This window comes from Cetorhinus maximus, chromosome 5, assembly GCF_964194155.1.
Source record: "Cetorhinus maximus chromosome 5, sCetMax3.hap1.1, whole genome shotgun sequence".
NCBI classification, from domain to species: Eukaryota; Metazoa; Chordata; class Chondrichthyes; order Lamniformes; family Cetorhinidae; genus Cetorhinus; species Cetorhinus maximus.
This window is the reverse complement of record NC_135883.1, coordinates 151,473,463-151,498,381: the sequence shown is the minus strand read 5'-3', so window position 1 is coordinate 151,498,381 and position 24,919 is coordinate 151,473,463. Positions and strand designations below refer to the sequence as shown.

General features: G+C 43.7%; 2 protein-coding genes across 5 annotated transcripts in view; one reads left to right on the top strand and one right to left on the bottom strand.

Annotated features, from left to right (window-relative positions):
• The window catches only part of mrpl33 (mitochondrial ribosomal protein L33), a 38,116-nt gene extending 35,010 nt beyond the window's left edge, over nucleotides 1-3,106 (top strand). Inside the window, exon 4 of the mRNA XM_078542707.1 lies at nucleotides 2,843-3,106. Coding sequence (XP_078398833.1) covers nucleotides 2,843-2,892 — 50 coding nt within the window. The 3' untranslated portion in view covers nucleotides 2,893-3,106. The remainder of the gene's footprint in view (nucleotides 1-2,842) is intronic.
• rbks (ribokinase) overlaps nucleotides 3,039-24,919 on the bottom strand; it is a 169,231-nt gene continuing 147,350 nt past the window's right edge. For 3 of the 4 annotated variants that reach the window (XM_078542706.1, XM_078542705.1, XM_078542702.1), the window contains one exon: nucleotides 3,039-3,332. In XM_078542706.1, the coding sequence (XP_078398832.1) occupies nucleotides 3,159-3,332 (174 nt within the window). In that variant the 3' untranslated portion in view covers nucleotides 3,039-3,158. The remainder of the gene's footprint in view (nucleotides 3,333-24,919) is intronic. The other variant, XM_078542703.1, reaches the window with a different exon arrangement.

Genomic DNA, 24,919 nt, shown 5'->3' with positions numbered 1-24,919 from the left:
GCATTACAGATATCTGAGAATCTATGATCAATGTCTGTGTGTGTGTGTGTGTGCGACTCCTTACTGAGGACGATTTGGACCAAATAGAAAGGGAAAGTAAGGTCTGAACAAAACACACGGTACTGCATTCTTTGGCTTTACTGTTCAACTTCTATAACTGGCCTTGAATTTCAGCACACTGACTGACTAGTGAATTGGTACTGGGTTCTTTTATCACAACTTTTTCCTCCACTCCCTGCCATACCACCTGTGATTGGAATCCAGTGTTCAAGATCTACTCCAGATCAGATCCAGGCCAGATTAAAATTATGTTCCCTGTACTTTTCTTCAATAATGTGCTTCCAGCCCTACTCTTTCTGCACTCCTTCAATTATGTCCTCTTGCACATCCCTGATTTTTCATCGCTTCACTATTGGCACCCAAGCTAAGCTCTGGAATTCCATCCCTAATCCTCTCCACTTCTCTCTCTCCTTAAAAGTTCTCCTTGGAATCTACCTTTTTAACCAAGCTTTTGGTTACCTGTCCTATGATCTCCTAATATGGCTCAGTGTCAAATTTTATGTAATGGTGCTCCTGTGAAATGCCTTCGGATGTTTTACTATGTTAAAGGCACAATGTAAATGCAAGTTTTTGTTGTAAATCTCAATCCCTAGAAGAACATTTCCCACCCAGTACCTGAGCAACATGGTGATTCCTTTTTCACACCGGTATCTCTGCGAGCTCAGTACACGAGCCTCCCAAGTTTAGTGCTGTGAACACTCACCCATTTAAAACAGAAGTATTCAAACTCATTGGCCCAGATCTTCCAATCAGGATCGGAAACCCTATTTCTGACCCTGATCAGACAAAAAAAATATGCACTTACTTTGCTCCAATTTTTCTGAGCAATTTTCTGAGGGAGGATCCTTCAAATCTGATTGAATGCAACATATCTCGTAGGGAACAACTCAGAATCGGCGCAGTGTCATGTCCCAAAGCTTCTTTGAAAATAGCCAGGGAGAGGTGTGTAAGGTGAGGGAGTAGTGTGGGGAAGGGTAGCAGATGGGTGAAGTGGGTTGAGGTTAGCGGGGTCAGGAGGGGTTGTCAGGTAGGGGCAGAAGTCAGGTCAAGTTGGCTTGGGTCAGAGGGTGTCAAGAGGGGGTATCGGGCTGGGGCGAGTCAAGCCAGGTTAGGTGAAGTATTTGTGGGGGGATCACTGTGAGTGATTGGGGGGGTCAGTTGTATAGTGACTCAGAGTTGGAGACTTTCTTGGCAGGGCCCAGGAGCAGGGGAATTCTCCACCGGAAGTTTAAACTTTCCAGGCAATTCCCACAGAGCATTGTATTTGGACTTCCGAGGGGTCCCATAAGTGCATCTTCCAGGCCACATCTGGTCGCTGACTATCTGGAGACTGGAGGATCTCAGACATTGTGGAAGATCCTTATAGCCAAAGATTAAATTACAGTGTTAAATCATTTCAGATAAAACAAACATCATGGGGAAATAATGATATACACCTATTCACATATTCCGTCATTAGCTGACTCCATGTGAAAATCCTTTCATTTTATTATGATATCACAAATTCATGTATGCTTTTAATCACATCATTTATTATGATGAGTGCAGAGATCACGGAGAGTTTTCAGATCGGAGGCACACTATTGGAGAAAAGTATGGGGAACAATTTTTATCTGGCCTGGATGTTGAATGTTTGACTCGTCTCACTAGGAATGGATTCAGGAACTGCTTTCTCAGTCCTGTATGTGATCCCCCAAAGAAAAGCATTCTGTTAGTTTGTTGCTGTGATCTATAATATTCTAATCCTTCACTAAATATGTATCCACTCATGGAAACAACTGGACATCAGTCGTGGCAGGACATTGGTTTGGGTGTGTTTCCTTTTTAAAAAAAGAAAAAACCTCATGCCACTTACGTCATGTGTTAGAGACTTTTAAATGATAGGTGTGGTTCCAGAAAATATTTGGGCATAAAAAGGGCTGAGAAAACATTTGCTTTCTGTACTGTACTTTATATCTGGGCTATAATACAAAGTCTCCTTTTACTTGTTAAAACATGAAAGACCCAAGGGCTTAGTGTTATTGTGAGTGTCATGTTGTTGAAAAAGTGAACTTTTAGTGCACTTCAATGCAGAGCATTTGGCTTGAAGCAGTTTTGAAAAGCTTCATTTTCAGTGCTTGTAAATATTTTAACTTTCACTGCTGAAATTGCCAGCTTGCTCTAATTGGTTTAACAGAGTTATCACTTTGTTACACCTTCGATAATTATTTCATTTGGTTACTGTTTTTTCACCTCTACCTTTGAGAAAACAAATGGCATCAGTGTCTTGAAATAAAGTCCGTTGAATACAAGTATATGCTACTGAGCTCGTATTAAATTCCCTTCTGTTTTTTTTAATAGCAACATTAACTGGTTATTTTTAATGTGCTTCTGTTGAAGCTGTACACAAAAGAAATTCGTATCGACATGCAACATTGTACACAAGTACTGGAGCTTAATTTCAAGGGACAAGAGCTTCCTCCACCAATAGTTACTGGCATTGCTATTAGCAAGATATGTCCATTTTAAAAAAAAACCTTCTCCAGCTATTAGCTGGATTTTCAGTAAAAGCAGATGAGGGTGAGTCAGTGAAAAAATTTCTCTGGTGAGATGTTTATGCTGTAACCCGCTTATAACCTGTTTACGCTATAACCCACTAAGCAGCGGCAGCACTCTTCCTCACATGATGACTCCCTAATCTCAGTTGTTCTGTGTAGTCAGATGGGTTCGTAGCAGCTGCTAACTTTGTGCCAATTTTGTTTTAGTACCCTGCATAGTAATCACACTTTTATTTCCTTTGCAGTGAACAAGCATGTCCTTTTCTTTGAAAAGAAGAAAATCAGGTCAATCTGATATAGGATGCTTAAATGGACTGGCTTTGTAGAAGGATAGTTTAGAAACTGAACAAGATTTCCTGGAATTAGAATATCATCTGTGGCTTTGGGGTGACGCAAAAGGTGATGGTGATATTTCCAAAGGAGACGATAACATGAGAAGTGTTCCTTTTGCACTTTTATTTACAATTTTTTATTTGAAAAAAATTCAATAAAATTAACTATGAATATTACCATGATGAATGGCCCATTTCTTCATTTTTTCCTGAAACACGCAGCCTTTTCCTAAAATAGTTCCTGTGGGAGCTGTGCTCTGTAGGGGTAGCTAGCTTGAGTTCCTTGTGATTGGACGCTCACCGAGGCAATGTCACAGGCCCTTCTGCTCATTTCGTCCAGTTCCATGCAAGGATAGTGAGCCATGTAGAATGCCAGGGCACCCACAAAGCTGTCACCTGCACCCTTAAAAGTAATTAAAAAAAAATAATTAGTTTTCATATTCCCTACTACTTAATTTAAAGGTCTAATGGCAATTCATTTTGTAAGCTATGATATATTTTCTTGCTGTCTTGTTAAACTCACAACTACTGCCAACTCCCTTCAGTAACAAGCATGAAGGTCTGGTTTATTCTCCCTCCCTATCCTTTTTCTTTGGGAAATAACCTGTCGGCTAAACAGGAGGCCTGCTAAGATCATGAACATGATCGTGTTACTTCCAATGAGAGGTAAGCACCTCCGAGGATGGCTGTAAAGGAAAATGGTAAATCCTATACTGCTCCCTCCTGAGCAGATTCACTGAAACAAAATACCCAGTGAAGCAAAATTGCAATTTATTGCATACTTTTTGTAAATCTGACTGATTAGCAATCTAGCCATATGCCACACCATGTTGATAGTGAACTCACTAAAATGGTGTGGAATATGGCTGTCATTTAAAATAATAATAAGAATGTAATGATGAGGTCCAATCCACTGATTTAGCTTGCTGTTTCCAGTGGACCATGTACAATTTGGATTGTTTGGGGTTCAATTTATTTAATCTGGAGCAGCTAAAAGCAGGTGAGCGAGTCAAGAAAACAGAGCTTTCTTGAAATAAATTAAGCATAAACTCTTAGCTTCTAGTCCTGCTGTTACCAAAGGGACGTTTGGCTGTCAAATGATACTTTGTCAATTTGACTCCTATTTTTAAAAGGAATTGGATGAATAGATTGAAAGATAGAAGGATAACTACACAGATAGAGGTATGAATATTCTGTGGAACAATGTAGTTCCATTTTTGATAGGCCACAGGAATGTTATCTGTGGAATGCAATTGTAATGCAGTGTACAATTATAGGAATTGTATTAAGATGTTGTTCTCGTTTTTGCTCAATTATTACCTTCTGAGGGTCAGGGAGAATTCTTGCTTACTAGTTCCTAGTAGCTAGCCACTCCCTCAAAATTCAAAAAGCTAGATCTGTGACAGTGTCAATTAAACATGCTCTGCTGGAAGGAGCAGAACACGAGTGAACCTTGACCGTTTGCATTCTACATACCATATCTTTTAAATTGAGAAAACTAACAGGGCTAAGGTTGGAGACACAGGTAACCACAAAAGTTGCAGAGCATGAGATGGTTGGGTAAATCAGGAAGTAGAGAGGTGGTGGCACCAAGATTGGATTTTAAAATGTGGAAGATGGCACAAGAAAGGTAGAGGAATCAAAATTTTAAAGTCCTTGAAAAGAATTAAGTTTGTGTAGGTCACTGCAAAAAATCTGAGGCCTGGATTTTCCTCCAATGTCCTGTCTCTGAAGGTGGAGGGGCACGTTAGTGGGGTGGTGAAAAAGGCATTTGGGACACTTACCTTTATCAATCGAGGCATAGATTACAAAAGTAGGGAGGTCATGTTGGAGTTGTATAGAACCTTGGTGAGGCCACAGCTGGAGTACTGTGTGCAGTTCTGGTCGCAACATTATAGGAAGGATGTGATTACACTGGAAGGGGTGCAGAGGAGATTCACCAGGATGTTGCCTGGGATGAAACATTTAAGTTATGGAGTGAGGTTGGATAGATTGGGTTGTTTTTGTTGGAGCAGAGAAGACTGAGGGGCGACCTGATCGAGGTGTACAAGATTATGAGGGGCATGGACAGGGTGGATAGGGAGCAGCTGTTCCCCTTAGTTGAAGGGTCAATCACAAGGGGGCATAAGTTCAAGTTGAGGGGCAGGAGGTTTAGGGAGGATGTGAGGAAAAACTTATTTACCCAAAGGGCGGTGACGGTCTAGAATGCGCTGCCTGGGAGGGTGGTGGAGGCGGGTTGCCTCACATCCTTTAAAAAGTACCTGGATGAGCACTTGGCACATCATAACATTCAAGGCTATGGGCCAAGTGCTGGTAAAAGGGATTAGGTAGGTAGGGCAGGTGTTTCTCACGTGTCAGTGCAGACTCGATGGGCCTCTGCACTGTGATTCTGTGATCAAATAGGACAAAAAAAGGCAGGAAAAACCAGGCCGTGAGCTACCACCACAATTTAATTTCCACTGCTGGCTGCATTCTTCCTGCCTGCTGGGTAGGTGGGGGTTTTGGCAGTAGCAGGGTTCAGGTTCCCAGCCCTTCTGTGTGGCTTTCGCCAATGCTCACCAGGACTCCCAGGTGCAGCCTGCTACAGCACCATATGAATTTTCCTCAGGCGGACTGGCAGGCTATCAGATACTGGCAGGAAGCCAGTCAGGAATACATCATTACCCCAGCCAAGGAAAGTGGGTTTTAGGTTGGAGTGACACATTTTATTCACTCAACAGATTAAAGAAATTCCAACCCATACTGTCAGAAGTGTGAATGCAAGTAAGAAAGATTATAAAAGGAGATTGAGGGGAGAATTGATAGAGGTGTATAAGATCATGACAGGTTTAGATAAGATAGACTAAGAAAAGATGTTCCCATTAGCTAATAATAAAAGGAGTAGGGGATACCGATTTAAGGTTTTAGGGCAAGAGCTGCAGGGGTGTTGAGGAATAACTTTTTTTATGCAGCGAATGGTTGACCTGAAGCTCGCTGCCTATGAGGATGGTGGAAGAGGAGACATTGATTTCACAAGGAAATTGGATGGGCACTTTAGGGAAATGACCGTCCATAGCCATTGGGATGGAGCAAGAAAATGGGACTGATTGGATTGCTCTACAGAGAACGAGCATACGTTTGATGGGCTGAAAGGCCCCTTTCTGTGCCGTTATGACCCTATGATCTTGACTCCATGGTGTCTAGGACATGCACAATTATTCAGGGCATATAAACATTATGTTGAACTTGTACAGGACACTGGTTCAGCCTCAGCCGGAGTATTGCATCTAGTTCTGTGCATCACACGTCAGGAAGGATGTGAAGGCATTGGAGACAGTACAGTAAAGATTCATGCGAATGGTCCAGGGATGAGGAACTTCAGGTATGAAAATAGATTGGAGAAGTTAGGACTGTTTTCCTTGAAGAAGGAAAGGCTGAGAGGAGATTTGATAGAGGTATTCAAAATCATGAGGGGTCTGGACAGAGTGGATTGGGACAACCTCTTCCCAATCGTGAAAGGATCAAGAACGAGAAGGCATGGATTTAAAATAATTGGAAACAGAAGTAAAAGCGATGTGAGGGAAAAACCTTTCACACGGCAAGTGGTTAAGGTCCGGAATGCACTTCCTGAGAGTATGGCGGAGGCAGATTCAATTGAGGCTTTCAAAAGGGAATTGGACTATTGTTTGAAGAGGAAGAACGGCAGGGTTATAGGGAAGAATGAGGGAGAGTGGCACTAAGCTAATTGTTCTTTCGGAAAGCTGATGCAGACACGATGTGCCGAATAGCGTCCTTCTGCACTTTAACAATTCTGTAATTAGCTAGTCAAGGATAACTTCACACAGAATAACAGAATCTTAACAGCACAGAAGGAGGCTATTCGGCCCATCATGTCTGCACGAGATCTCCAAATGAGCATTATGACCTAATGCCATTGCCCTGCCTTTTCCCCGTACCCATGCACATTATTTGAATAAAAACAATCATCTAATGTCTTCTTGAATGCCTTGACTGAACCTGCCTCCACCACACTTCCAGGCAGTGCATTCCAGACGCGAATCACTCGTTGTGTGAAAAAGTTTCCTCTCACATCACAGAATCTCACAGTGCAAAAGAGGCCCTTCGGCCCATTGAGTCAGCACTGACACGTGAGAAACACCTGACCTACCTACCTAATCCCATTTACCAGCACTTGGCCCACAGCCTTGAAAGTTATGACGTGCCAAGTGCTCATCCAGGTATTTTTTAAAGGATGTGAGGCAACCCGCCTCCACCACCCTTCCCGGGTAGCGCATTCCACCCTCTGGGTAAAAAAGTTTTTCCTCACATCCCCCTCTAAACCTCCTGCCCTTCACCTTGAACTTGTGTCCCCTCGTGACTGACCCTTCAACTAAGGGGAACAGCTGCTCCCTATCCACCCTGTCCAGGCCCATCATAATATTGTACACCTCAATCAGGTCACCCCTCAGTCTTCTCTGCTCCAACGAAAACAACCCAAGTCTATCCAGCCTCTCTTCACAACTTAAATGTTTCATCCCAGGCAACATCCTGGTTAATCTCGTCTGCACCCCCTCCAGTGCAATCACATCCTTCCTATAACGTGGCGACCAGAACTGCGCACAGTACTCTAGCTGTGGCCTCACCAAGTTTGTATACAACTCCAACATGATCTCCCTACTTTTGTAATCTATGCCTCGATTGATAAAGGCAAGTGTCCCATATGCCTTTTTCACCACTCCATTAACATGCCCCTCCGCCTTCAGAGATCTATGGACACACACGCCAACGTCCCTTTGTTCCTCAGAACTTCCTAGTGTCATGCCATTCATTGAATACTTCCTTATCAAATTACTCCTTCCAAAGTGTATCACCTCACACTTTTCAGGATTAAATTCCATCTGCCCATTTGACCATCCTGTCTATATCTTCCTGTAGCCCAAGACACTCAACCTCACTCTTAACCACCCGGCCAATCTTTGTGTCATCCGCAAACTTACTAATACTAGCCCCCACATAGTCATCTATGTCATTTATATAAATGACGAATAATAGGGGACCCAGCACAGATCCCTGTGGTACGCCACTGAACACGGACTTCCAGTCACTAAAGTATCCTTCTGTCATCACCCTCTGTCTCCTATAACTAACCCAATTTTGAATCCACCTTATCAAATTACCCTATATCCCATGTGCATTTGGCTTCTTTATAAGTCTCTCATGTGGGACCTTGTAAAGGCTTTGCTGAAATGCATATAAACTACATCAACTGCACTACCCTCATCTACACGCCTGGTCACCACCTCAAAAAATTCAATCAAATTTGTTAGGCATGACCTCCCTCTGACAAAGCCATGCTGACTATCCCTGATCACACCTTACCTCTCCAAGTGGAGATAGATTCTCTCCTTCAGAATTTTCTCCAATAGTTTCCCTACCACTGACGTGAGACTCACTGGTCTGTAGTTCCCTGGCTTATCTCTACAACCCTTCTTAAATAGCGGAATCACATTAGCTGTTCTCCAGTCCTCTGGCACCTCCCCCGTGGCCAGAAAGGAATTAAAAATTTGGGTCAGAGCCCCTGCGATTTCCCTTGCCTACCTCAGCAGTCTGGGACAAAAATCATCCGGACCTGGATATTTGTCCACTTTTAAGCCTGACAACACCTCCAATACCTTGTCACTCCCTATATCAATTTGCTCAAGAACCTTGCAGTCCCTCTCCCCGTGTTCCATACCTTCATCCTCATTCTCTTGGGTGAGGACGGATGTGAAGTATTCGTTCAACATTCTACCGATGTCCTCTGGCTCCGCCCATAGATTGCCCCCTTGGTCCCTAATGGGCCATACTCTTTCCCTGGTTATCCTCTTCCCATTGATATACTTATAGAATATCTTGGGATTTTCCTTACATTTACCAGCCAGAGCTTTCTCATATCCCCTCTTTGCTCTCCTAACTGCTTTCTTAAGCTCCACCCTACACTTTCTGTACTCCACTAATGCTAGAAGCCTCTCTTTTCCTTCTCATCGTATCCTGAATATCTCTGGTCATCCATGGTTCTCTGGGCTTGTTACTCCTTCCTATCACCCTAGAGGGAACATGTTGCGCCTGTACCCTCCCCATTTCCTTTTTGAACACCCCCCACTGCTCTTCTGTAGATTTACCCACAACCATAGAACCATAGAAAAGTTACAGCACAGAAGGAGGCCATTCGGACCATCTTGTCCATGCCAGCCTGAGGACACCCAGGTGCCCTTTCTAATCCCACCTTCCTGCACCCGGCCCATAGCCCTGCAGCTTACAGCACTTTAGGTTCAGATCCAAGTACTTTTTAAAAGAGTTTAAAGTTTCAGCCTCTGCCACCAACTTGGGCAGCGAATTCCAGACACCCACTACCCTCTGCGTAAAAAAGTTCTTCCTCATGTCCCCCCTACACCTTCTGCCACTTAACTTGAATCTATGTCCCCTGGTTCTAGAATTCTCCATCAAGGGAAACAATTTTATCCTGTCCACTCTATCTATTCCCCTTATAATTTTGTACACCTCAATCAAGTCACCTCTCAGCCTTCTTTGTTCTAAGGAGAATAACCCCAACCTATCCAATCTCTCCTCGTAGCTACACTTTTCTAACCCTGGCGACATTCTTGTAAACCTCCTCTGCACTCTCTCCAGAGCTATTATGTCCTTCCTGTAATGTGGTGACCAGAACTGCACACAATACTCCAGTTGTGGCCTCACCAATGTTTTATACAATTCCAACATTATATCCTTACTTTTATTCTCTACTTCTGCCAATAAAGGAGAGCATTCTATATGCCTTCTTTACCACCTTGTCTACTTGAACTGCTGCCTTCAGGGACCTGTTTACTTGTACGCCAAGATCTCTCACTTCATCTACCCCTCTTAGTATATTCCCATGTATTTTGTGATCCCTGTAACTGTTTGACCTCCCTAAATGTATGACCTCACACTTCTCAATGTTAAAATCCATCTGCCACTTTACCACCCACTCCACCAACCCACAAGTAGCTGTTCCCAGTCTACCTTGGTCAGATCCTGCCTTATTTCACTAAAATCCACTCTCCCCCAATGCAAAACATTTTTTAGCAACTTGTCTATTTCATTGTCCATAACAAACTTAAACTGTACCATGTTGTGGTCACTATCACTAAAATGCTCCCCCACCATCACCTCAGCTACCTGTCTGGCTTCATTCCCCAGAATTAGGTCCAGCACTGCGCCGTCCCTTGTTGGACCCTCTACATATTGACCAAAAAAATTTTCCTGTACACATTTCGAGAAATTCACTCCATCCAAGCCCTCAACACTATGTCTATCCCAATTAATGTTGGGAAAGTTGAAATCACCTAATATAATTACTCTATTGTTATTATTTTTACACACCTCCACAAATTGTGCACATATTTGCTCATCAATTTCCCGCTGACTATCTGGGGGTCTATAATAAATACCTAACAATGTGGCTGCCCCTTTTTTATTCCTAAGCTCCACCCACAAAGCTTCATTCGATGCCCCCTCCAAAATATCATCTCTCCTTACTGCAGTAACTGACTCCTTAACTAATAATGCAATGCCTCCTCCTCTTTTACCCCCTCTCCTGTCTCACCTGAAGATTCTATATCCCAGAATGTTGAGCTGCGAATCCTGTCCCTCCCTCAACCACATCTCTGTGATGGCTACTATATCTCAACTCCACATGTCAATCCTCACCCTTAACTCATCCATTTTACCTGCAATACTCCTGGCATTAAAGTAGAGGCCATCCAGCCTTGCCTTACTCCCCTGAAACTTAATGCAGCTGTACTCTCTCTGACTTGATTGTTTTATTATGTATTATGTATTTGTATTATGATATGTCCCTATTCTGCTAACATTCTGTGTCCCCTGCCGAATTAGTTTAAACTCCTCCCAACAGCACTAGCAAACCCGCCCACAAGGATGTTAGTCCTGCTCTGGTTCAGATGTAGACCGTCCCGCTTGTACAGATCACACCTTCCCCAGAAACGGTCCCAGTGATCCAAGAATCTAAAACTCTCCCTCCTGCACCAACTCTTAAGCCACATATTCATCTGCGCTATTCTCCTATTTCTGTGCTAGCTAGCACTTGGCACTGGGAGTAATCCAGAGATTACAACCCGAGAGGTCCTGCTTTTCAGTCTACTGCCTAACTCCCTGAATTCTTGATGCAAGACCTCATCCCTCTTTCTACCTATGTCATTAGTACCAACATGTACCATGACCTCTGCTTTATCACCCTCCCCTTCAGAATGCCCTGCAGCCATTCAGTGACATCCCGGACTCTGGCACCAGGGAGGCAACACACCATCCTGGAGTCACATTGAGGGCCACAGTAGTACCTATCTGTTCCCCTGACTATAGAATCCCCTATTACTATTGCTCTTCCTCCCCTCCTGTACAGATAGGCTGCTTGTGGTGCCAGAAGCTTGGCTCTGTCTGCACTCCCTGGAGGAGCCAGCGCCCTCATCTGCCTCCCAAATGGAATACCGATTTGCGAGCGGGACCCCAGGGGACTCCTGAACTACCTGCCTGTTTCTCTTGGATTGCCTAGCGGGCACCCATTCCCTTCCTTCCTCAAGTCCCTTCAGCTATGGTGTGACCACCTCTCTAAATGTGCTATCCACGATGCGCTCAGACTCGAGGACGCTCCACAGTGTCCCCAGCCGCCATTCCAGCTCTGAAACCCGAGCTTCCAGGAGCTGCAGCTGGACATACTTCCTGCACACATGCTGGTCCCAGGCACTGGAAATGTTCCTGGCTTTCCACATGGAGCACACCACGGCTTTGAGCTCTCCTGCCATGACTTATCCCTTTAAATTAAACCTTTTAAATCAATTACTCTAGGGCCCTTCTTTCCTGATCCTCGTTACTACTGAATATACAAACTATAAACCACAAAAAGACCTTAAACTATAAGTGATAAAAGTAGTAAATACTTACATGACCTTACCCGCTACTTCCCAGTTATTTCTCTCCCTTGTAGCCTCTACTGCTGCAGCAGGGCAAGACCACTCTCTGAAGATTTAAGAAGTTGGATAGCAAAGAAAAAATTGCAAAGAGCACTTCTTCCCCTCTGCACCGAATTCCCACTGTGCACCAAATTGTCAATACCCACACTCACTCTGGTTGTGTCTCACTCAGGGTGAGGTCTCTCCCCTGCTTGTGCGCAAGCAGTCACACTTGTTTCTTTTGCACATCACTTTAAATCTGTGCCCTCTCGTTCTTGATCATTTTACGAGCGGGAGCAGCTTCTCCCTATCTATGCTGTCCAGCCCCCTCATGATTTTGAACATCTCTATCAAATCTCCTCTCAGCTGCCTTCTCTCAAAGGAGGACAGTCCCAACCTCTCCAATCTATCCTCATAGGTGAAGTTTCTCATCCCTGGAACCATTCTTGTAAACCTCTTCTGCACTCTCCACTGTTCACATTCTTCCTATAATATGGTGCCCAGAACTGTACACAATATTCCAGCTGAGGTGTAAGGAGGAATATAAATTCAGTATAACCTCCCTGCTCTTCTATCTATGATCCTATTAACAAAGTCCAGGATATTATATGCTTCATTAACTGCTCTCTCCACCTGTCCTGCCACCTTCAATGATCTATGCACATATACACCCAAGTCTTTCTACTCCTGCACCCACTTCAAAATTTTACACCTTATTTTATATTGTCTATCCATGTTCTTCCTACCAAAATGCATTACCTCACACTTCTCTGCATTGAACTTCATCTGCCACCTATCTGCCCACTCCACCAACTTGTTTATGTCCTCTTGAAGTTGCACACCGTCCTCCTTGCAGTTGACAACACTCCCAAGCTTCTTAACATCCGCAAATTTTGAAATTGTCCCCTGCACACCTAGATCTAGATCATTAATATATACCAGGGTCCCAATACCGACCCTGGGGAACTCCACTACAAACCTTCCTCCAGCCCGAAATAACTTCATGAACTATCTATGCTTCTTGCACGCTGTTCTCCCATCCAGTACTGTAGTCTTTCAATTTATTCTCATGCAAACAGAACACCTGTTAGGGCACACATTGGTTATGATATCTAAACGGACAAACTAGACTGCATAACTTGTATATTAAATAAAAATGATATAATTGATATTGAGTGTAAAATTAAGCATGATGATCTAATAAATCAGCACCGAAGGGGGAAATCCTGAGAAATCATTTTTTTAAAAACATGGTAAGCTGAGAGTCTTGGTGAACTTAAATTTCAGTAGTTTCTCGCAGAGGATTGCTGCTAAAACTGGAAACATTGAGCATTCATGGTAAAGCCTGGGTGTGAATAACAAATTTACAAAATGCAAGAAAGCAGCAGGGCAGGGTGGGTGAGGTGCTGAGTGGGATTGTGTTGTAACCCCTACTGTTCCTTATTTGCATTAACAACTTGCAATCAGGAACTCAATGCAAATTGGTCGAATTTGCAGATGACTCCAAACTAGGAGGCAGATTGAGACTTATAATATATTGGTGAGTAAAACGCTGCATTGGGGAAGGGTGTAGAGATAGGTAGAGATAGAAAAAGGGTGATGTAATGTGATGTGTTTCCAAGAGATATGGGGATAGGATGCGAAAGTGGAGTTGAAAGATCAGCCACAATTTTGTTGAATGATGGAGCAATTCAAGGGGCAGTATGGGCTATGCCTTCTGTAGTAGATTTGTCACTCAAGAATCTCAGAATCACCAGAATAGTGATTAATACATGAACCAATTTCAGGCAAAGGACTGGAGGTAAAATCCCAGGAATAATTTAAGAAATAATTGAATGTGAATTGTATAGGATGGGTTAAAAAGTCTTCCTCATCTGCATTTATCTGACACGATATTCATAGTCAGTCAGATAAATCTACCCTGTATAGTCCTGTTAGAATTTTATCAGTTTCTATGAGATTCCCTCCTCATTCTTCTGAACTCCAGCGAACATAATCCTAATCGACTCAATCTCTCCTCATATGTCAATCCCACAATCCCAGGAATCAGTCGGGTAAACCTTCGCTGCACTCCCTCTATAGCAAGTACATCCTTCCTCAGATAAGGAGACCAAAACTGCACACAATATTCCAGGTGTGGTCTCACCAAGGCCCTGTACAATTGCAGCAAGACATCCCTGTTCCTGTACTCGAATCCTTTGGCTATGAAGGCCAACATACCATTTGCCTTCTTTACCGCCTGCTGCACCTGCATGCTTACCTTCAGCGACTGGTGTACGAGGACACCCAGGTCTCGTTGCACATTCCCCTCTCTCAATTTATAGCCATTCAGATAATAATCTGCCTTCCTGTTTTTGCTACCAAAATGGATAACCTCATGTTTATCCACATTATACTGCATCTGCCATGCATTTGCCCACTCACTCAGCTTGTCCAAATCACACTGAAGCATCTCTGCATCCTCCTCACAGCTCACCCTCCCACCCAGTTTTGTGTCATCTGCAAATTTGGAGATATTACATTTAATTCCCTCATCTAAATCATTAATATATATTGTGAATAACTGGGGTCCCAGCACCGATCCCTACGGTACCCCACTAGTCACTGCCTGCCATTCGGAAAAAGACCCGTTTATTCCTACTCTTTGTTTCCTGTCTGCCAACCAGTTTTCTATCCATCTCAATATGCTACCCCCAATCCCATGCGCTTTAATTTTACACGCCAATCTCTTATGTGGGACTTTGTCGAAAGCCTTCTGAAAGTCCAAATAAACCACATCCACTGGCTCCCCCTCATCAACTCTACTAGTTACATCCTTGAAAAATTCCAGTAGATTTGTCAAGCATGATTTCCCTTTCATAAATCCATGCTGACTCTGTCCGATTCTGCCACTGTTTTTCACATGCTCAGCTATTAAATCTTTTATAATGGACTCTAGAATTTTCCCCACTACTGACGTCAGGCTGACTGGTCTATAATTCCCTGTTTTCTCTCTGCCTCCCTTTTTAAACAGTGGGGTTACATTAGCTACCCTCAAATCTGTAGGAACTATTCCAGAGTCTATAGAGTCTCGGAAGATGACCACCAATGCATCCACTATTTCTAGGGCCACTTCCTTAAGTACTCTGGGATGTAGATTATCAGGCCCCGGGGATTTATCGGCCTTCAATCCCATCAATTTCCCCAACACCATTTCCCTACTAATAATGATTTCTTTCAGTTCCTCCCTCTCACTAAGCCCTGTGTTCCCCAACATTTCTGGTATGTTATTAGTGTCCTCCTTTGTGAAGACAGAACCAAAGTATGTATTTAGTTGGTCAGCCATTTCTTTGTTCTCCATTATAAATTCTCCTGTTTCTGACTGTAAGGGACCTACATTTGTCTTCACCAATCTTTTTCTCTTCACATAGATACAAGAAGCAATCATCAGGCTACCACAGAAGAAAAGAAGAACGGTGCACAGCTGGAGTAGGCTTTACTGTCATGAACCACCTCGTCAGTAAGTTGACTTGCCTTCAAAAGGGTGTTAATGATCGTCTGATGTGCTTAAGCGCCCCCTACATCAGCTGCCATCTCCAATGTTCTCCTATGCTGTTGGAAATGACGAACCTAATCAAACTCTTGTCTAGCTGCAAAGTTCCAGGAGCTGATGCTATCCCAGCTGAGGTCTACAAGGCTGGAGGCCAATGCCTGGTCAAGAAGCTCACTGAACACTTTCAGTCCATGTGGGAACAAGGAACCATCCCATAAGAATACAGTGATGTCTCCACTGTTCATATGTACAAGCCATTAAGAACTTACCAATCTGTGTGACAATCATAGAGGAATCTCACTCCTCTTCATCGCCAGCAAAATCATCTTCAAAATTATTCTGAATCATTTAGTGCAGGCTTGCCATGGCCCGCGAAGCCCCATTACGTGACCCCCGGATCGACTGGTCAAAATGCCAGTAAGACGGGTCAGTGAGTTTGAAGATTTCTGCAGGGAACTACTCCTCCAATCTCAATCTTCAATAGTAAGCCTATCAGCTTCAAACTTGGAAGAAAAACAGGCTGTGATTGGTGGAGCAGTGAACACCAGGAACTGTGAGTAAGTGAAGGTAGAGAGACTCTGGAGCATGCGGGCCTCCACTCACCATGCTTTTCCGTGGCTCGGGCCACTTTCCTGCAGCTCCCAATGCTCTGGCCGCTTATTCCCGGCTCCAGCCCCTTTCCCCTGGCACCAGCCGCGACCCTCTCGGCTCTTCGCGTTCCTCTCGGCAGGCACCTGCGTTCAGGCGCCGCTAGGCCTCAGGCCTCATTCCAGGTCTCTTCTCCGCTCTCAGTGCACCTATCTGCCCCAGTCGATTTAGTGAGTGAGGGCAAGTGTGTGAGGGTGGGTGAGTGAGTGAGCGCGTGTGAGGGTGGGTGGGTGAAGGTGGGTGTGTGTGTGAGGGTGAGTGGGAAAGTGTGTGAGAGGATGGCTGAGTGAACGAGTGTGTGTGAGGGTGGGTGAGAGTGAGTGTGTGTGAGGGTGGGTGAGAGTGAGTGTGTGTGAGGGTGGGTGAGAGTGAGTGTGTAAGAGGGTGGGTAAGTGAGTGAATGTGTGAGAGGGTGAGTGTGTGTGAGGATGAGTGTGTGTGTGGGAGGGTGGATGAATGATTGTGTCTGAGAGGATGGGTGAGTGTGTGTGTGTGAGGATGGGTGATGAGTGAGTGAGTGTGAGGGTGAGTGACTGAGTGTGCGTGTGTGCGAGTGAGTGTGTGCGTGTGAGAGGATGGTGGGTGAGTGCATGTCTGTGTGAGGATGGGTGAATGAATGTGCATGAGGATGAATGAGTGTGTGTGTATGTGTGTGTGGGTGAGTGAGTGAGCGTGTGCGGATGTGTGAATGAGTGTGTGTGAGGATGGGTGAATGAGTGTGTGTGAGGATGGGTGAGTGAGTGTGTGTGAGGGTGGGTGAGTGACTGTGTGTGTGTGAGGGCGGGTGAGTGAGTGTGAGGATGGGTAATTGAGTATGTGTGAGGGTGAGTGAGAGTGTGAGAGGGTGAGTGAGTGTGTGTGTGTGAGGATGGGTGAGTGAGTGTGTGTGTGTGAGTGAGTGAGTGTGTGTGAGGATGGGTAAGTGAATGTATGTGAGGGTGAGTGAATGAGTGTGTGTGAGAGTGGGTGAGTGAGTGTGTGTAGGGAAAATATTAGAGGCTATTATTAAAGATGTTCTAGCAGGGCACTTAGAAAAATTCAAGGCAATCGGGTAGAGTCAACATGGTTTTGTAAAAGGGAAATCATGTTTAATCAATTTATTGGAGTTCTTTGAAGGAGTCACATGTGCTGTGGATAAAGGGGAATCGGTGGATCTACTATACTTAGATTTCCAGAAGACATTTGATAAAGTGCCACATCAAAGGTTATTGCAGAGGAGGCGGTGGCATAGTGGTATTGTCACTGGACTGGTATTCTGGAAACCTAGGTTAATGCTCTAGGGACCTGGGTTTGAATCCCACCATGGCAGATGGTGGAATTTGAATTCAATTAATATCTGGAATTAAAAGTCTAATGATGACCATGAAATGATTGTCGTAAAAACCCATCTGGTTCACTAATGCCCTTTAGGAAAGGAAATCTGCCATCCACTTGGTCTGGCCTACATGTGACTCCAGTCCCTGACTCTTAATGTGCTCTCAACAAGGGCAATTAGGGATGGGTAACATATTGGCATGGATAGAATATTGGCTAGCTAACAGGCAGCAGAGAGATGGGTCGTTTTCTGGTTGGCAGGATGTGACGAGTGGTGTGCCACAGAGATCAGTGCTGGGGCCTCAACATTATATAAATGACTTGGATGAAAGGCCCAAAGGAATGGTGACTAAATTTGTTGATAACACAAAGATAGGTAGGAAAGTAAATTGTGAAGAGGATGTAAGGAGGCTACAAAGTGACATAGATAGGTTAAATGTGTGGGCAAAGATCTGGCAAATGGAGTATAATGTGGGCAAACGTGAAATTGTTCATTTTGGCAGGAAGAATAAAAAGGAAGCTTATTATATAAATGGTGAGAGATTGCAGAGCTCTGAGATTCGGAGGGATTTGGGTGTCCTAATGCATGAATCACAAAAGGTTAGTATGCAGGTACAGCAGGTAATTAGGAAAGCTAATAGAATGTTATCTTTTACTGTGAGGGGAATTGATTACAAAAGTTGGGAGGTTATGCTTCAGTTATACAGGGCACTGTTGAGACCACATCTGGAGTACTGTATACAGTACTGGTCTCCTTATTTAAACAAAGATGTACATTGTTAGAAGCAGTTCAGAGAAGGTTTACTAGATTAATACCAGGAATGGGCAGATTGTCTTATGAGGAAAGGCAGGACAGGTTAGGCTTGTATCCGCTGGCATTTAGAAGAGTAAGAGGCGGCTTAATTGAAACCTTTAAGATCCTGAGGGGTCTTAACAGGGTGGATGTGAAGAGGATGTTTCCTCTTGTAGGATAATCTAGAGCTAGGAGTCACTGTTTAAAAATAAGGGGTTGCTCATTTAAGACAGAGATGAAGAGAATTTTTTTCTCTCAGAGGGTTGTGAGTCTTTGAAACTCTTCCTCAAAAGGAGGTGGAATAGAGTCCTTGAATATTTTTAAGGCAGAGCTAGATAGATTCTTGAGTAACAAGGGGGTGCAAGGTTATCGGGGGTAGGCAGGAATGTGGGGTTGAGGTTACATTCAGATCAGCCGTGATATTATTGAATGGCGGAGCAGGCTCGAGCCAAGTGGCCTACTCCTGCTCCTAGTTCGTATGTTCATATGTATGTTCATGGGTGAGGATGGATGAGTGAGTGAGTGTGTGTGTGTGTTTGTGGGTGAATGTGTGTGTGTGTGTGAGGATTCCTGGAATGGCAGGACTGACATATGAGGAGAGATTGAGTCGGTTAGTATTATATTCGCTAGAGTTCAGAAGAATGAGGGGGGATCTCATAGAAACCTATAAAATTCTAACAGGACTAGACAGGGTAGATGCAGGAAGGATGTTCCCGATGGTGGGGGAGTCCAGAACCAGGGGTCACAGTCTGAGGATACGGGGTGGACCATTTAGGACAGAATTGAGGAGAAATTTCTTCGCCCAGAGAGTGGTGAGCCTGTGGAATTCGCTACCACAGAAAGTAGTTGAGGCCAAAACATTATATGTTTTCAAGAAGGAGTTAGATATAGCTCTTGGGGTGAAAGGGATCAAAAGATATGGGGAGAAAGCAGGAGCAGGCTATTGAGTTGGATGATCAGCCATGATCATGATGAATGGCGGAGCAGGCTCGAAGGGCCGAATGACCTACTCCTGCTCCTATTTTCTATGTTTCTAGGTGGGTGAGTGAACAAGTGTATGTGAGGATGGGTGAGTGAATAAGTGTGTGTGAGGATGGGTGAGTGAATTAGTGTGTGTGAGGCTGGGCGAGTGAATGAGTGTTTGTGAGGGTGAGTGAGAGTGTGTGAGGATGGATGAGTGAGTGAGTGTGAGTGAGTGCGTGAGGGTCAGGAAGGGCATGTGAGTGTGAGAGAGAGAGGAGTGTGTGTGTGTGTGAGAGAGAGAGGGGTCTGTGTGTGACAGAGGGGGATGATCATGTGTGTGTGTGAGAGAGAGAATGGGTGAGTGGGAGGGGAGTGTGTGTCTGGCTCACTCCCAGTCTCAGGGTTCTTATTCACCCTCACCCCCACAAACAAACAGGCACTCTCGCTGACCCTTGCACACACACTCAGTCATTCACCCATCTTCACACTCACTCACCCACACACACTCAGTCACTCACTCACCCACCCTCACACACACTCACCCACCCTCACACACTCAATCACTCACCCTCACACTCATCCTCACCCATCCTCTCACACACTCACTCACCCATCCTCACACACACTCACTCACACCCACTCACTCATCCCCCCTCACACACTCACCCACTCTCACACACACTCACCCACCCTCACGCTCTCACTCACTCATCCATCCTCACACACTCTCGCTCACTCATCCGCCCTCACACACACTCACCTGTCCTGACACACACACACACATCCTCACACACGCTCATACACTCACTCACACTCACCCATCCTCTTACACACTCACTCACTCATCCTCACACACACTCACTGATCCTCACTCACTCAGCCACCCTCACACACACTCTCACCCTTTCACACTCTAATGGTGGTCTTTATTTATTACTCATTTTTTCTTAATTATCAATTTATTGTCATGATTTTTTTTGGTTCAGCAAGTTGTTTTTTTTCATATGTCAGCTTTTTTTTTGAAATTCATGTTTAACGTTGTGCCAAGCTTTGTCTTTCTGAAATTTGCTCATTAGCCTCCCAAGCGTGAGAAAAGGTTGGACAAGCCTGGTTTGGTGTAACATCTTGACCAGGATCTGTTGTCAGAGAGTCAGTGTGGTTTCAGAAAGGTCTAGGAATCACTGATTTGGTATTTGCAGTTAGACAGCTGCAGGACAACATGAACCTCTGCAGCATGTTTGTTGACCTGACCAAGGCCTTTGAGGCAGTCTGCAGTGAGCGCCTTCATAAGTAAATGGAGAAATCTGGTTGCACTGAGAAATTCATCTCAATGGTTCAACAGTTACTGAATGGCACCTTCATGCATGTCCTGGATGACAGTGGGTCTTCTGACCCATTCCCAGTCATTAATGGAGTTAAGTAGGGCTGTGTACTTGCACCAATTCTCTTCAGCATTTTATTCCCCGCCAGGCTTTCTGATGCTTTCCACGATGGAGATCCTGGCATCAAAATCAGATATTGCATGGACGGGAAGCTGCTCGATTTGTGATGACCAAAGGCAAAGAGCAAGGTCTCCAAGGACATACTTTGTAATTTCCTGTTTACTGATGATGGTACACTTGCTACAGATCAGAGCTGGAAATGCAGTGTACCATGGATTTGTTCTCCAGTGCATGTGACAACTTTCAGCCTTATGATCAGCATGAAGAAAACTGAAGAAATGTGCCAGCCTGCTCCAGGAAAGACCTATCTCAGGCCCAATGTTTTAGTCCATGACCAAAACCTGTCAGCAGTGGATAAGTTCACTTATCTTAGCAGCAAACTCTCTCGAGCTGTCTATATCCATGGCAGGACACATTGCCAAAGCAGACTTTGAACATCAGTCTGGTAAGGAAGAAGAATAAGTTTTCCTACCAAACTGAAAGTTTACAGAGCAATTGTCCTGCCCACTCTGACTTGGACTCTGTACCAGCGTCATGCCAAGAAGCTCAACCACTTTCATTTGAGCTGTCTTCAGAAGCTTCTGAAGGTCAGATGGCAGGACAAAATACCAGACACTGAGGCGCTCACCTAAGCTGGCATGGCAAGCATCCACACCGTAGTGAGATGGCCACAACTGAGTCGGGCTGGTCATTAGCCAGAATGCTTGACATTTGGTTACCAAAGTTAATCTTCTATGGAGAGCTTGAGTCTGAGGTGTGCTTTCATGGGGGTCAAAGGAAGTGCTACAAGGACACTCTGAGGGCTTTCCTTAGTAGTTTTGATATTGATCCCGAGAGCTGGGAGAACGCGCCCAGGATTGCATCACCCGGTGCAGCTTCCTTCAAAAGCAAGTGCATATCAGAAGCAAAGAGAAAACACAAGGAGAGGAAATCCCGAGCCAGCAAGTTGTCCAAAACCCAATTGTCTGACGAACCTTCCGGGAGCAGATCAACCTTAACAGTCACATGGGTATCCACCAGAACCCTACCAAACACTGCTGATGATGAAAATGGTTCTCTTGACCTCGAAGGACGAACGACACTGCCCATACATAATGAGAATTTGCACATCATTTGTAATGATGGAAGGAGTGAGAGAAGTTGTAACTTTCAGGCCATTTGACAGGAGAGTAGGGCCTACATTTAAGTGTTTCCTGGGTTGTTTCTGTTAATTGACATCAATAGTGATTAAGTAACTCATTATGTGATTTTCCACCTCCAATTTCTCAAATCTAAATGTAATTACTCGGTTCATTAAAAGTGGAAGTACTTCTCCTCCCTTGCCAGAGTTCTCAATTACAGTTGAGATGGGAAGTTTCTCCCTTGGATTGCTGCCTTGTCATTCACTTACTTAATGTCCACAGCTCAGCAGCATTATACACAAATATCAGCAGTCAATTCTTATCTTTGTTTTTACACTTAACATTGGAATGCACAGCACTCTGCAAATCCACTCCAGCTGACCAAATGTGATTTGGAGTTACAATTTTGGCACACCAAACCACTTCATGTTCACAGGTGAGCTAAGTGCAACACTTAATTACAATGTCTAGCCCTGTCCAAAAGTCAGCTGCTCTCTCAATTATCCAAGTATTGAATGCAGTTAATATAGACATTTCACTTAGAGTCAGCAGTGGCTTCTGGGTGCCTAATCATGTTTGTAGATGTTTTTCTTCAGAATGAATTGCTTAGCAAATGATTAAACAGGCTGCGGTTCAAATATGTGCAATTCAGCTTATCTGTGATCTAGTTTTTAGAAAATGTAACCCAAACAATGTTTCTTGGCAAACTTTTATCTGGATCTGAACGCATGAACAGAATTTTGTTGGCATAATTTAATAGAAACTTGTGCAATCTTTACTTTGCATAACTCGCCTGTACACAATTTCTCTGAATTAATTATGTAGTGTATAGATTTGTACCTTCATATTTCACGTCATTCCAGACTTGTCTGCACATTGAGTACAGGAATACCTCCCACATGATGCTTATTCAACTCTTCAACTTATCTTTCTTTCCCCCATCCCTTCAAATGACTGCCCCAGCTATTTGTAAGGTTTTAAATTGTCTGAGTGTAGTTCTGTTAAGTGGGCCCCAATCGTATACGCCATCCTTGTTCAGGTTTTAAATTTAAAACTACGACTTGCAAAATTCTGGTCCCTGTGAGATTGTTAAATTTAGTAACGGTTATGATGGTTTCAAGATGCTAACATGCTGAGTGTTTGTATAGAATTTACAACACAGAAACTGATCACTTGGCCCAACTGGTCAGTGACTTTATGTGCTTTGCTCTTGCAGATTAGGAAGGCCTTTTATCTCCTTCAATGTGCTATCAGCTAATATTACACACACAAGGTATATAACAACTTATATTTATATCATGCCGTTCACATAATAAAATGTTCCAATGTCTTCCAGGAGCACACTAAAGGCAAAATATGACACCAAGCCACAAGAGATAGTAGGTCAGATGACCAAAAGCTTGGACACAAGAAGGTTTTAATGAGTGTCTCAAAGGAGAAAAGCGCGATAGAGAGGTAGAGAGATTTAGAGAGGGTATTCCAGAACTTAGGGCCTAGGCAGCTGAACACAGCCACCAATAGTGGAGCGATTAAAATTGGGGGTGCTCAAGAGGCCAGTATTAGATGAATGCAAATATCTCAGAGGGTTGTGGGGCTGGAGGAGATGACAGAGATAGGGAGGGATGAGGCCATGGAGTGATTTAAAAATAAGAATGAAAACTTTCAAATTAAGACATAAAGGTTGGGAGTCCATGTAGGTCACCAAGTACAGGTGAACGGCAGGGTGCAGGTTAGGACACAGGCAGCAGAGTTTTAGATGACCTCAAGTTTACAGAAGGCAGAATGTGGGAGACCAGCCAGGGATGTCCTGGAATAGGCAAGTCTGGAGGTTACCAAGGCATGAACGAGGGTTTCAGCAGCAGATAAGCTGATACAGAGATGAAGTCAGGTGATGTTACAGAGGTGGAAATAGGCGGTGATAATGATGATGCTAATATGTGGTAGGAATCTCAAATATGACACCAATGTTGTAAACAGTCTGATTTGGTCTCAGACAGTTGCTAGGGAGAGGAATAGAGTCAGTACCTAGGGAACTGAGTTTGGAGTGGGGACCAAAATGGCTTTAGTCTGTTAGTCTAAATAGCCAATATTTAATTGGAAGAAATTTCTGCTCATCCAGTCCTGAATGTCAGAGAAGCAATCTGATAATTTAGTAACAGTGGGGGTCAAGGGAGGTGGCGGTGAGGTAGAGCTGGGTATCATGAGCGTAAATGTGAAAATTGACATTATATTTTCATACCAAGATACCTTATTGTAACATGGAGGTGAAGTAAATTTTTTAAAGACTCACAATTCCAGTTACACAATGTTGCTACTTCTACCATGATGTCCACATAAGATAAAGTACACAACCAGAATATGCCCCAGAAGCCACGACCATAACCTGGAGTATATTTTAAGGAGGGAGCTCACCTTGGGGTCTTGCTGCTGTCTCACTGTGTACTGCAGCATCTGAACTTGATGTATTACTGCCTTGTAATAATACTCTCTCATTTTCTCACTTATACATAATCAGAATTGCACACCATTAAATTTTCAACAAAATTGAAAAGTTCAAACAAAAGCACCTGCGAAGAATGAAGTCAAAGGTGACATCAGACAAAATTCCACCTAATTTAAAGATTCACTCTTTTTGGGAACAGGCTTGTGTTTCATTTACATACAAATAATTTTTTTGTAAAAGAAGAAAGAGATATATTTCAGACAGGCCTTAGCTAGAGTTCACAAGCAGGAGGTCGTCACAACCACTGTGGGCCGCTGATCATTGTGAGAGTGCCTGCATAGAGCTTTGTCTAGTATTACTGATGACTGTGAGGATTTGTTTTGTTTAAGAAAAAGAAGCAATGCTGGTTAACAAGAATTTCTAGACTGCAGAATTTGAACAAAGAAAATATTGTGTACTAGAGCCAAAAAAGACTGAGGAGATAAATAACTCCAACCTTAACCTAAAGAGAGTAAGTGTTCTAGCAATCCTTTTGAAAGGTGAAATTCAGGGCATCTAAAGATGGAAAATTGCAATTTATTGTGGGAGGGGTGAAAATTTCAATAACGATTTTATATTTATTAGAAGACTAACACAGAGATGCTGCTTCTTTAAACGTGCATCAAAATACAAAGCTTTGAAAGGCATATTATTATTAGCATCTTCAAAGTTGCCTACTCTTGATAACATCTTCCATTTCACACAGCAAGCTTTCATCCAACAGTTGTTTCC